At 44.2% G+C, this 12,612-nt stretch overlaps 1 protein-coding gene across 1 annotated transcript in view; it reads left to right on the forward strand.

Moving 5' to 3' along the window:
- Positions 1-659: 659 nt before the first annotated feature.
- Positions 660-12,612, forward strand: part of LOC138192521 (cadherin-12-like) — a 54,336-nt gene continuing 42,383 nt past the window's right edge. The window contains exon 1 of the mRNA XM_069139959.1: positions 660-1,065. Within this exon, the coding sequence (XP_068996060.1) occupies positions 682-1,065 (384 nt within the window). The 5' untranslated portion in view covers positions 660-681. The remainder of the gene's footprint in view (positions 1,066-12,612) is intronic.

The following is a 12,612-nucleotide window of genomic DNA, read 5'->3' on the forward strand; positions in this document are numbered from 1 at the left end:
GATTATCCAAGATGGATAATAGTTTGTTCAGCGTCCTCCTCTCCACCACCTTTTCCAGACTGTCCAGTTTGTAGCCGATGATGGAGCCGGCCTTCTTAACCAGTTTGTTAAGTCTGTTGGTGTCTCCGGCTCCAATACTGCTCACCCCACCCCCCACACCCTCACCCCAGCAGACTACGGTTTGTTTGTGTTCAACACATTCGACACCTTCAGAACTTGGACCTGGATTCGTGCTGCAACTAGACTGATGAAAATAAACCTGTTGTTATGTGAAGTGTTAAATTGAATAAAGCAGGTGTGAAGAGTGATACTTACTTTATCACCTGCTAATTCCTGTTTACATCTGATTTTACAATCATCAATGAACTCTCCTGCTCAACATGATCTTCACTTTTTGCTCCAGGTGTGACTGCTGGAAGAGAGGAGAAGTGAAGAGCTGGTTCTCCTGGTTCCTCTGCAGTCTGACAACAGAACCAGACCCACAACACATCCTGGTCCAAGTCCTGGAGGGACCCATCATTGGACCCATCATCGGACCACAGAGTTCAGTGACTCCCAGCATCATGATCTTCAGAGACAGGAGAGCATATTAACAGATCTTCTGGTCATCCTCTGGGAATATATTGGATTTCCAACCCTTCGTCTGATGCTGACCTGCAGAGTAGACCAAGCGTTGGATGTATGTCCGTCTCCAACCTGGAAGTAAGCAGCTGTTTGGACTTTTCACTCTGTTTTTATTCACAACGATACTCCCTGATGATCACAAGGGAATATGTCACTGTATTTCTGCTGTGCTCCTGTGTGCTGTTGGACTACAGCTCCCAAATCCCCCTGCAGACTGTGCTTCAGAGCAGAACTCATAAGGGTGCAGTGATGTCATGGAGGGGAGCGACAGGAAGTCCGAGTGGGAGGCCGTCTTTGGGGGAAGTGACATCACTGGAAGGCGGGATGAGGTTTAAAAGACATGGGAGGCCGAAGGTGCAGCGGATTAAAAGAGGCTGGGTGTGGAACCAGTTCTTCGTCCTGGAGGAGTACATGGGATCAGAACCTCAGTATGTCGGGAAGGTAAGCACACCTTCATCCCCTCTGACCTCTGCTGGGTTTCTGGAGTCATGCTGCTGGAGGCAGCAGACCCACTTTGTCATCAGACTTGAACAGGGAGACGGTAGCTGGATAAGATTCAGATCTGAGTGTTACCACACAAGAAAAACAGCCCACTGATCGTCATGTGAACCAACAGAGTCCAGTGGTGTGTCGGACACACAGACTTCAGCTGTAGGCACCAAAACCAAGTGGTCAGGTTCAGGAAGTCATCAGGATTCAGATTAAAATATTTCTATTCCAGTTTGCTAAGGAGGTGTTCTAACCAGCAGCAGGTTACTGCTGCCCTGCTTGGTGATGAAATAGTCAGCTGAGAGACTTCTAGTTATTGAGGTATAAGTGAGCATCGTTCAGTGGCTGGAGGAGGCTGTGTGTTATTAACGGACATTAAATTAGTGCCTTTTTCACAGAACATGTCTGCACAGTGTAATCATGGTGTAATTAATAATAATTCCCAGTAAACACCGAGACATTTTTCCCTCTAACCACAGAGATCCCAGCTGTGAGACGCACTTTAGACTCCACAGGACGTTTGTGATGCAGAGCAGAGTTCAGATGTGATCAGTTTGGCAGATGGATGTTGCAGCAGCCAGGAGACGGGCAGCAGGTTTCCCTCTGCAGGGTGTAGCTGGCAGGATCAGACAGAGAGGGTCACAGCACAGACCAAACATCCTGGATGTGTGTCAGAGCGCGTCAGCGTCACAGGTGGTCCAAACAAAAAGACATCAGCCCGTTGTGATCCTGGAACAACATGTCTGCTCACACAGCGTTGAGAGCAGTAAACAAACAATACTCATTTTTTCATCAATTGAGTTTTCATGTCTGTTGATGAAGAAGAATAGTTTTTGTTTCTGACAATTTTTCCGTGAATTATAGATGATGAATATTCAATATCAATATTTGTTTGACTCTGCGTGGGAACTCGGTGTGGGCTCTGTTCTGGTCATCCATTACTCATAAAACCCATCAGAAACGCATCGCTGTACAGGTAACCACACTCAGTTAGTGGTACAGACTCGGTGTTACGAGGTCTGATTAGTTCATCACGTTAGACTGGTAATATTCCCTCTGAGCCTCTGTGCCGCTGCACATTAGATGGACGGTTCACAGTTACATCATGAATTGAAACTCTTCAAAGACTTCACTTTGTTTCGTGATGTGGTTTTTACCTGAAGCTTTGCTGTCTGATGTGAGGAGCCAACATGTTGAATTCACCCTGACTTGTTATCTGTGATCAGCTGCTGCTGTAACTCATGCTGACAGCTCAGACCCAGTTTATGAAGCACTTCATTCTCATGGGAGACGCTCAAAACAAACGAATCATTCAGATTTACAGAAGTATAAAATGTCTTTGAAGACGAAAGGTTTCGAGCTGCAACAAGTCCCATGATGCACCTTGATGATGTCTTTGAAACTCCAAGTTCAGTTTGTAATTTGGGACAGGATCATGTTCACCACTGAACTGAATGTTCACCACTGAAATATGAGTTCATGTGAACTCATATTTAATTACAAATACACACAATACAATGTTTAAAATGTTGAAACTGAGAAATGATGTTGTTTTATAAAATATATTTTCTCATTTAGAATCTGTTGCAGCATCACGTCTCTATAAAGTTGTTCCAGGATCATGTTCACCACTGAGCTGCATCACCTCTTCTGTTAACAACACTCTGGAAACGTTGGGGAACTGAGGAGATCAGTTTCTGGAGTTTTGAAAGTGAAATGTGGTCCCATTCTGGCCTGATAGAGGATTTCAGCTGCTCAACAGTTCAGGGTCTCCTTTGTTGTATTGTTCATGTCCTGATGCTCCAGATGTTTTCAATGATTGACAGGTCTGGACTGCAGGAGGCTAGTTTATCAACGGACTCTTCTACTAGAGAACCATGCTGTTGGAATACGTGCAGAATGTGGTTGGACGTTGTTCTGCTGAAATAAACAAGACCTTCCCTGAAAGAGACGTTGTCTGGATGGCAGCATATGTTGCTCCAAAACCTGAATATATCATTCAGCATTAATGTTTCCTTCCAGATGTTCAAGCTACCCATGCCATGTGCACTAATGCATCCCTGTACCATCACAGATGCTGGCTGTAGAACTGAGCTGATAACAAGCTGGATGGTCCCTCTCCTCTTTAACCTGGAGGATGCAGCGTCCATGATTTCCAAACAGAATCTCAGATGGTGATCCATCAGACCTCAGGACAGTTGTCCACTTCACCTCAGTCCATCTTCAATGATCTCGGTCCAGAGAAGGCGGCGGTGTTTCTGGATCATGTTTCTATCTGGTTTCTTCTTTGGAGAGTTTTAACATCATTTGTGGACGCAGCGATGAACTGTGTTCACAGACGATGGTTTTCACAAGTGTTCCTGAGCCCATGCAGTGATTTCCACTCCAGAATAGTGTGTTTTTAATGCAGTGCTGCCTGAGGGCCCGAAGATCTGCTACACGCCGGATTCACTGTTTGTCTTTATTAACAGTGCTGCAGCTCAGAGTGCAGCAGGAGAAACAATGAACTGAACTGACAGAGCAAAGTGTGTCAGTCATGCTAATAAGTTTAATACAATACATACTCACAGACAAACACACACACACACACACACACACGCACAGCATATCAAGCATCAAACCAGCAGCACTCCTTTCTGTCATCATGTTACTGGAGGTAACAGTGAGCGTCTTTCATACAGACTGAGACAGAAAAGTAAAGAGCAAATAATACATGAGAAAAAGACGACTTCTATTTAAAGTGGACGTGACTGCACAGTTGTTGTTCCTCTGGTAAGATTTAAGAAGTGACTACGCCTGCATTTAACAGACACTTTATACTGAAACATCACCTTGATATCTCCTAATAAGCCTAAATAAGCCATCATCTTTTTATTTCCAATCATGTTGCTGATCTGTTGCCATGGCAACCTAATTAGTTGTCAGATGTTCCACCAGATGTGTTTTTCCAGTCTTTTGTTGACCCTGTCACAACTTTTTTTTTTTTTTGTGACGTGTTGCTGCCATCAAATTCAAAACATATTTTGTTGTCTTTGGTCCACTTTCAATTAAATAAGGGTTTATTTTAATTGCAAATCATCATATTCTGTTTTTTATTTACACTTTACACAGCATCACAACTTTTCTTTTGAAACCAGGTTGTACTGTGAACGGACGTGGTTTAAATGCAACCTCAACTTCCATCAATTGTTGAGTCCATGAACTGCTTTCACACAAACACAGGCTGATGGATGTGGTTTTTCGGCTGTTGCTGTTTTGCTGAAACCTTCTATGCTAGTTGTAAGTAAAGTCCTCTTTTCTCTGTGCTCTGCTGGCACTACTGCAGGCAGCAGTTGGAACACGTGCCGGTGTTAACCAGGCAGACTGAAGCTGTCAGGCTCCACTGGTGCCCAGCCAGAAGGACGTGTGCCCAGGGGTTTCTGATTAATCTGCTGCTGGTGCTAATAGCAGGGTCACAGCTTGATTATCAGCAGAGGAGGCAGGGCTGCGTGGAAGGAGGGGGAAGAGGGAATCAGATGACCTCGTGCCACTTGGACTTTCAGTCAGCTTTTAGTTTTAAAAGCCCTGCTTGCATCTGTGGAGGCCGGCAGGTTTAGAGGCTTAAAGCAGAGCAGAGTCCAGCTCGGACCGAAGGAGCTACAGCTCAACACGCACATCTTATCACTCACCGAGCAGCAAACAGGCCTCACACGTTGTCCTCCACTGGTCCTCCTCTGAGGTCGTCCTGAAGACACAGTGTCCCCGTAACACCGTTCCACTTTAAGAAGACATGTTCTTTTTCCCACATTGACTTTCTTGCTGATGATCTCCTATAAAGCGTTTTGTTCTTGTTATATTTATATTTCTTAATTTCAATGGGATCAGATTTCCTTTTCCTTTTGCAGTCGCTCTGTTTTCCATTGCTGGAATCACTTTAACTCACAAACCCTCATTTAAATACAGAGATTTGCACCTGATTTCAATGAAGCAGTTACTCAGTAAATCACCCACAAAACAGGTGCAAAATAAATGTGCAAACTTTTAGAAGGAACACACAATTTAGTTCCTTTAGTTGACATCTTAGTCAATCAGGCCCTGAGTGTGTACTTCTGTTCCTTCAGATACCGATAAGCCTAAAAATATTTAACATGAAGAAACACAAAGATCATCATCCAGTGTCTCTGTAAACAGGATTTGTTTTGGTGTTTGTGAAAGTTACAAAGTTCACTTGAACAGGAAGTAACTGTCTTCCAGAAGGTCAATTTGTCAGGAGTTCAGTTTTGTCCTCCGTTTTGCCCCCGATCACCTCTCCTCCTGTGTCCCCTGTCTTTGTCTGTGGCCACGCCCCTCACCTCCCGTGGCCACGCCCCTCACCAGTCCCAGCAGATGCAGCCACTCACCCCTGATCACCACCTGCAGGTGTGCTGCATCTCCCTGATCACCTCCCCAGACTATATGTAACCTGCCCCTGCACAACTCTGGTTGTCGGTGCATTTTTGTTAGCCACCCGTCCGTCCTCCGTCTGCTCCCCGTCCGTCTTCCGTCTGCTCCCCGTCAGCTCTCCGTCAGTCCTGTACCTGTTCCCGTTCCTCCGGCCTCTGTGTCTCCTGCGGATATCCCCGTCAAAATCACCAGTCGGTTGAGTTGCCCTCCCGACTGGACGTAAAGTGGACACGCTCGGTGCCACATTTTGGTTTGTAGTTTTTTGTTTGTGTTTTGGACAATAAAGACTGTATTTTTGGAATTTGAAAACCTTGAGTCTGTGAGCTTGCATTTGGGTCCTGGAAAAACACCCCACCACATAACACAATTCGAGAAACTTTTAGAAGGAACACACAATTTAGTTCCTTTATTTGAGATCTTAGTAAATCAGACCCTAAATGTACTAAAATACACACTGATCGCTTCTCCTGTTACTACTGTCAGGTTTATTAAATATCATTGCGGGTACTAAATTTATGTATTTGTATTTCTCCTCCCAGTATTTTAAACATTCAAGTAAAAATGCCCAATATGACATAATGTGTTCATTCAAAATATATATACACCACCAGCCAAAAGTTTTGAGAATGACACAAATATGAATTTTCACAAAGTCTGCTGCCTTAGTTTTTATGATTGTAATTTGCATATACTCCAGAATGTTATGAAGAGTGATCAGATAAATTGCAATTAATTGCAAAGTCCCTCTTTGCCATGAAAATGAACTTAATCCCCCAAAAAACATCTCCATTGCATTTCAGCCCTGCCACAAAAGGACCAGCTGACATCATGTCAGTGATTCTCTCGTTAACACAGGTGAGAGTGTTGACGAAGACAAAGCTGGAGATCACTGTCATGCTGATTGAGTTAGAATAACAGACTGGAAGCTTTAAAAGGAGGGTGGTGCTTGAAATAATTGTTCTTCCTCTGTTAATTTTTTTTAATTTTTTTATTTCACTTTATTAATCCCCGGTTACCTGCAAGGAAACATGTGCCGTCATCATTGCTTTGCACAAAAAGGGCTTCACAGGCAAGGATATCGCTGCTAGTAAGATTGCACCTAAATCAACCATTTATCGGCTCATCAAGAACTTCAAGGAGAGAGAGGTTCATTTGTTGTGAAGAAGGCTTCAGGGCGCCCAAGAAAGTCCAGCAAGCGCCAGGACCGTCTCCTAAAGTTGATCGAGCTGTGGGTTCGGGGCACCACTAGTGCAGAGCTTGCTCAGGAACGGCAGCAGGCAGGTGTGAGTGCATCTGCACGCAGTGAGGCGAAGACTTTTGGAGGATGGCCTGGTGTCAAGAAGGGCAGCAAAGAAACCACTTCTCTCCAAGAAAAACATCAGGGACAGACTGATATTCTGCTAAAGGTACAGGGACTGCTGAGGACTGGGGTGAAGTCATTTTCTCTGATGAATCCCTTTTCTGATCGTTTGGGGCATCCGGAAAAAAGCTTGTCCGGAGAAGAAAAGGTGAGCGCTACCATCAGTCCTCTGTCATGCCAACAGTAAAGCCTCCTGAGACCATTCATGTGTGGGGTTGCTTCTCCGCCAAGGGAGTGGGCTCAGCCCTGAATAAATCAGACAGGATTCCACCATATTTCACAGGATGTGGAGACTCTGTGGCTCGTCGACCTCTCCAGGTCTCCGTCTAACCATTAGACCACCAGGTGTTGGGCAAAGCTGAACATTGGACTCCTCAGAGAAGATGACCTTCCTCCAGTCCTCTCTGGTCCAATCCTTCTGGTCTTCTTCAAACCTCAGCCTGGCTCTTTTTTGCTTCTCATGATGAAGGGCTTTTTTCTATCTTTGCCCGACTTCAGCCACCAGCAGCCTGTTTCTAACCGTCCTCACCGTCCTCTTCACCCCAGCTGCCGTCTGCCATTCTTTTTGGAGGTCACTTGATGTCATCCTACGGTTGTTGAGTGACATTGGAATGAGTTGGTGGTCATCCCGGTGAGCGGAGTCGTTTTGGTCCTCTGCTGGTCTGTAGCTTTGTTGTCCCTAATGTCTGTAGCTTTGTTGTCCCTAATGTCTGTAGCTTTGTTGTCCCTAATGTCTGCTGCTTGACCTCATTCTTCTGAACCGTCGTCTTTGACATTTGAAGGATGGAAGCAGCCTGACGCTCACTGTATTCCTCTGCCAGTAAAACCAGAGTTGAACTCTTTTTCTCACTCAGAACTTTTCTTTTAAACTCTTTTGGTAAATAGTCACTTTTTTTTTTATTCCAATTACATTAGAAGGTTCTACTAGCACCGTTTCTGCCATCCAGCTGGTCCTATTGTAAGAGGACAATGATGACCACAGCACTGGTTTTATACTTTTCTTCATTAAATAAGTTTTGGTTCAGGTGATCACCTGATCAGTACCTCATTAAGTAGAATCAGGTGTTCCTGTATTGGAATTCAACAGACTGGAATGGAACGGCTGCCGTACACGTAGAGATGCTGATTTAAGAACAATTTGGAGTGGTCTCTTAATTTTACATACACTGCTCCAAAAAATAAAGGGAACACTTAAACAACACATCCTAGATCTCAATGAATGAAATATTCCAGTTCAAATCTTGATTCATGACATAGTGGAATGTGTTGAGAACAAAATAACAGAAGAATGATCAATGGAAATCAGAATCATTATCCATGGAGGTCTGGATTCAGAATCATACTCCAAATAAAAGTGTAAAAATCAGATCACAGGCTGATCCAACTTCTGTGGAGATTCCTGAAGACAAGTCCAAATGAGTCTCAGTAGTGTGTGTGTCCTCCACGTGCCTGTATCACTCCCTACAACACCTGGGCATGCTCCTGATGAGACCACGGATGTTCTCCTGAGGAATCTCCTCCCAGACCTGGATCAAAGCATCGGTCCACTCCCGGACAGTCTGCGGTGGACGTGGCGTCGGAGGACGGAACGAGACGCGATGTCCCGGATGTGTTGGATTGGATTCAGGTCTGGGGAACGATGCCTTCATAACATCGATGCCTTCATCATGCAGGAACTGCTGACACACTCCAGCCACATGAGGCCGAGCATTGTCCCACATCAGAAGAACCCAGGACCCACTGCACCAGCAGATGGTCTTCAATGGGTCTGAGGATCTCATCCCGGGACATAATGGCAGTCAGGGTACCTCTGGCTAGCACACGGAGGGCTGCGCTGCCCTCCGAAGAAACGCCTCCCCAGACCGTCGCTGACCCGCCGCCGAACCGGTCCCGCTGGAGGATGTTGCAGGCAGCAGAACGTTCTCCACGGCGTCTCCAGACTCCGTCACGTCTGTCACATGTGCTCAGTGGGAACCTGCTCTCATCCGTGAAGACCACAGGGCGCCGACGGAGAAGCTGCCGATCTTGGTGTTCTCTGGCAAAGTCCGATCGCCCCGCATGGTGTTGGGCTGTGAGCACAGACCCCACTTGTGGACGTCGGGCCCTCGTACCGCCCTCATGGAGTCTGTTTCTGACAGTTTGAGCAGAAACATGCACATTAGTGGCCTGCTGGAGGTCATTTTGTAGGGCTCTAGCAGCGCTCCTCCTGCTCTTCCTTGCACAAAGGAGCAGATAGCGGTCCCGCTGCTGGGTTGTTGTCCTCCTATGGCTCCCTCCACGTCTCCTGGTGGACTGGCCCGTCTCCCGGTATGTCCTCCGTCCTCTTGACACTGTGCTGACAGACACAGCAAACCTTCTTGCCACAGTGTACATTGATGTGCCATCCTGGATGAGCTGCACTACCTGAACAACTTCTGTGGGTTGGAGACACCTCATGCTCCCTCTAGTGGTGAGGACACTGGCAAAATGCAAAAGGGACAAAAATCATCCAGAAAGGACGAGGACAGAGAAACAGTCTGTGGTCACCACCTGCAGAACCGTTCCTTTATAGGGTTGTCTTGATAATTGCCTCATTTCCACCTGTTGTCTGTTCCATTTGTACAACAGCAGGTGAAACTGATCCTCAATCAGTGTTGATCCTAACTGGACAGCTTGATTTCACAGAAGTGGGATTGATTGGAGTTACAGTGAGGTGTTTAAGTGGTCCCTTTATTTTTTGGAGCAGTGTATAACTGAGTATCTGGCCTAAGACTCCCCTCTTCACCTTCAGTGATTGTTGATGATAAGATTCAGCATTAGTTCTTCACTGAGAGGAATAAAGATGTGAGTTTGTAGTTTTCAGGGAGTGAACTGTTGTTGGATCAGATGAAGCTACAATTTGTCATTTGTGTGATTCTGATCATATAACTTCTGCATGGGTTTATCTTGTATGTTTGTTTGTACTTTATGATGATGATGATGATTTCAGTGAGACGACCTGATTACATAATGTCACCGGTCAGTGGCCATAGTGTGAGAATATGATCAGGCAGAATCTAAAAACAAGTACAGCAGTGTGTGTGTTTGGAACTTCTTGTTTACTATACTGACCAACTTTCACCAAAAAATGTTGACTCCAAAATGTCTACAATAAAAATATCTACTAGGAAACAACCTAATGAAAGTGAAACACAAACTTCTTTAATATGACTCATCATTTCACATAAAGATGAAGTTTTTATGTTCAGCTTTTTGAGGCAAATATCACATCAAAATCTTCTAAATAGATGATATGATATACATATACTTGTACAGTACAACAACAATCCCCATGTGACCTATGTGATACATTGAACCATCACATCATTCTAGTTTACAGAGTAAGATCAAAGCAGTCTGTAATTTACTGAACACATACACAACTTACACATGAAACACAGCGTATTATATAACAGTTCAGTGCACAACAATGTGATCTATTTACTACCTCTATGACTCCAACATGCTGAACGTGATCTGTCTGTCAGATTATAATTTTACTTCCTTCGAAGATTAGGAGGTCAGGGTCGGTGTTTCTGGATGGAGACACTCACGTCTGATGACAGATGGCTCACTTAGGCTTATTAGGAGATATCAAGGTGATGTTTCAGTATAAAGTGTCTGTTAAATGCAGGCGTAGTCACTTCTTAAATCTTACCAGAGGAACAACAACTGTGCAGTCACGTCCACTTTAAATAGAAGTCGTCTTTTTCTCATGTATTATTTGCTCTTTACGTTTCTGTCTCAGTCTGTATGAAAGACGCTCACTGTTACCTCCAGTAACATGATGACAGAAAGGAGTGCTGCTGGTTTGATGCTTGATATGCTGGGTGTGTGTATATGTGTGTGTGTGTGTGTGTGTGTGTGTGTGTGTGTGTGTGTGTTTGTCTGTGAGTATGTATTGTATTAAACTTATTAGCATGACTGACACACTTTGCTCTGTCAGTTCAGTTCATTGTTTCTCCTGCTGCACTCTGAGCTGCAGCACTGTTAATAAAGACAAACAGTGAATCCGGCGTGTAGCAGATCTTTGGGCCTCTCAGGCAGCACTGCATTAAAAACACACTATTCTGGAGTGGAAATCACTGCATGGGCTCAGGAACACTTGTGAAAACCATCGTCTGTGAACACAGTTCATCGCTGCGTCCACAAATGATGTTAAAACTCTCCAAAGAAGAAACCAGATAGAAACATGATCCAGAAACACCGCCGCCTTCTCTGGACCGAGATCATTGAAGATGGACTGAGGTGAAGTGGAAAACTGTCCTGAGGTCTGATGGATCACAATCTGAGATTCTGTTTGGAAATCATGGACGCTGCATCCTCCAGGTTAAAGAGGAGAGGGACCATCCAGATTGTTATCAGCTCAGTTCTAAAGCCAGCATCTGTGATGGTACAGGATGCATTAGTGCACATGGCATGGGTAGCTTGAACATCTGGAAGGAAACATTAATGCTGAATGATATATTCAGGTTTTGGAGCAACATATGCTGCCATCCAGACAACGTCTCTTTCAGGGAAGGTCTTGTTTATTTCAGCAGAACAACGTCCAACCACATTCTGCACGTATTCCAACAGCATGGTTCTCTAGTAGAAGAGTCCGCTGATAAACTGGCCTCCTGCAGTCCAGACCTGTCAATCATTGAAAACATCTGGAGCATCAGGACATGAACAATACAACAAAGGAGACCCTGAACTGTTGAGCAGCTGAAATCCTCTATCAGGACAGAATGGGACCACATTTCACTTTCAAAACTCCAGAAACTGGTTTCATCAGTTCCCAAATGTTTCCAGAGTGTTGTTAAAAGAAGAGTTGATGCAGCTCAGTGGTGGACATGATCCTAGAAAACTTTATAGAGACGTGTTGCTGCATCAGATTCAAAATGTTTTAAAAAAACAATGAAATTACTCAGTTTCAACATGTGATACGTTGTCTTTGGTCTATTTTCAATTAAATATGGGGTTACATGATTTACAAATTCTCACATTGTGTTTTTATTTATATTTCACTTTTTTAAAGTGACATTCATTAAACAATCTGTGTTAACAGAAATGTACCGTAAAATAATAAGTGCTTGTGATGGAGCTGTGATGAAGCTTTCCATTTCTTGTCTTCATATATAACGTTCCCTCCCTGCTGCTGACAGTGTGTAGAACTCGCATCTCCCAGTCTGTCCTTCTGCTGACCTTCTGAGGGACAGACGTATCATCTCAATACATGTTTACCTGACATCTGCAGTGCACCTCCATCTGCCACACCGGCTGATCAACTAAATTACTGCTGGACAGCACAGTGTGTGGTCATCAGGTTCAACCAGGAAACAAGACTCTGATAAGAGATTTAATATTGAACACTGAAATGAATGGATGAATGTTGTAATGAATGGATGGATATTGTAATGAAAGGATGACTGTTGTAATGAAAGGATGAATGCTGTAATGAAAGGATGGATGTTGTAATGAATGGATGGATGCTGTAATGAATGGAGGAATGTTGTAATGAAAGGAGGAATGTTGTAATGAATGGTTCGATGTTGTAATGAATGGATGAATGTTGTAATGAAAGGATGGATGTTGTAATGAAAGGATGACTGTTGTAATGAAAGGATGACTGTTGTAATGAAAGGATGGATGTTGTAATGAAATGATGGATGTTGTAATGAAAGGATGACTGTTGTAATGAAAGGATGAATGTTGTA

Source organism: Embiotoca jacksoni, unplaced genomic scaffold (genome assembly GCF_022577435.1).
Source record: "Embiotoca jacksoni isolate LCO1_2020_lvr unplaced genomic scaffold, fEmbJac1.0.p SCAF_88, whole genome shotgun sequence".
NCBI lineage: Eukaryota > Metazoa > Chordata > Actinopteri > Embiotocidae > Embiotoca > Embiotoca jacksoni.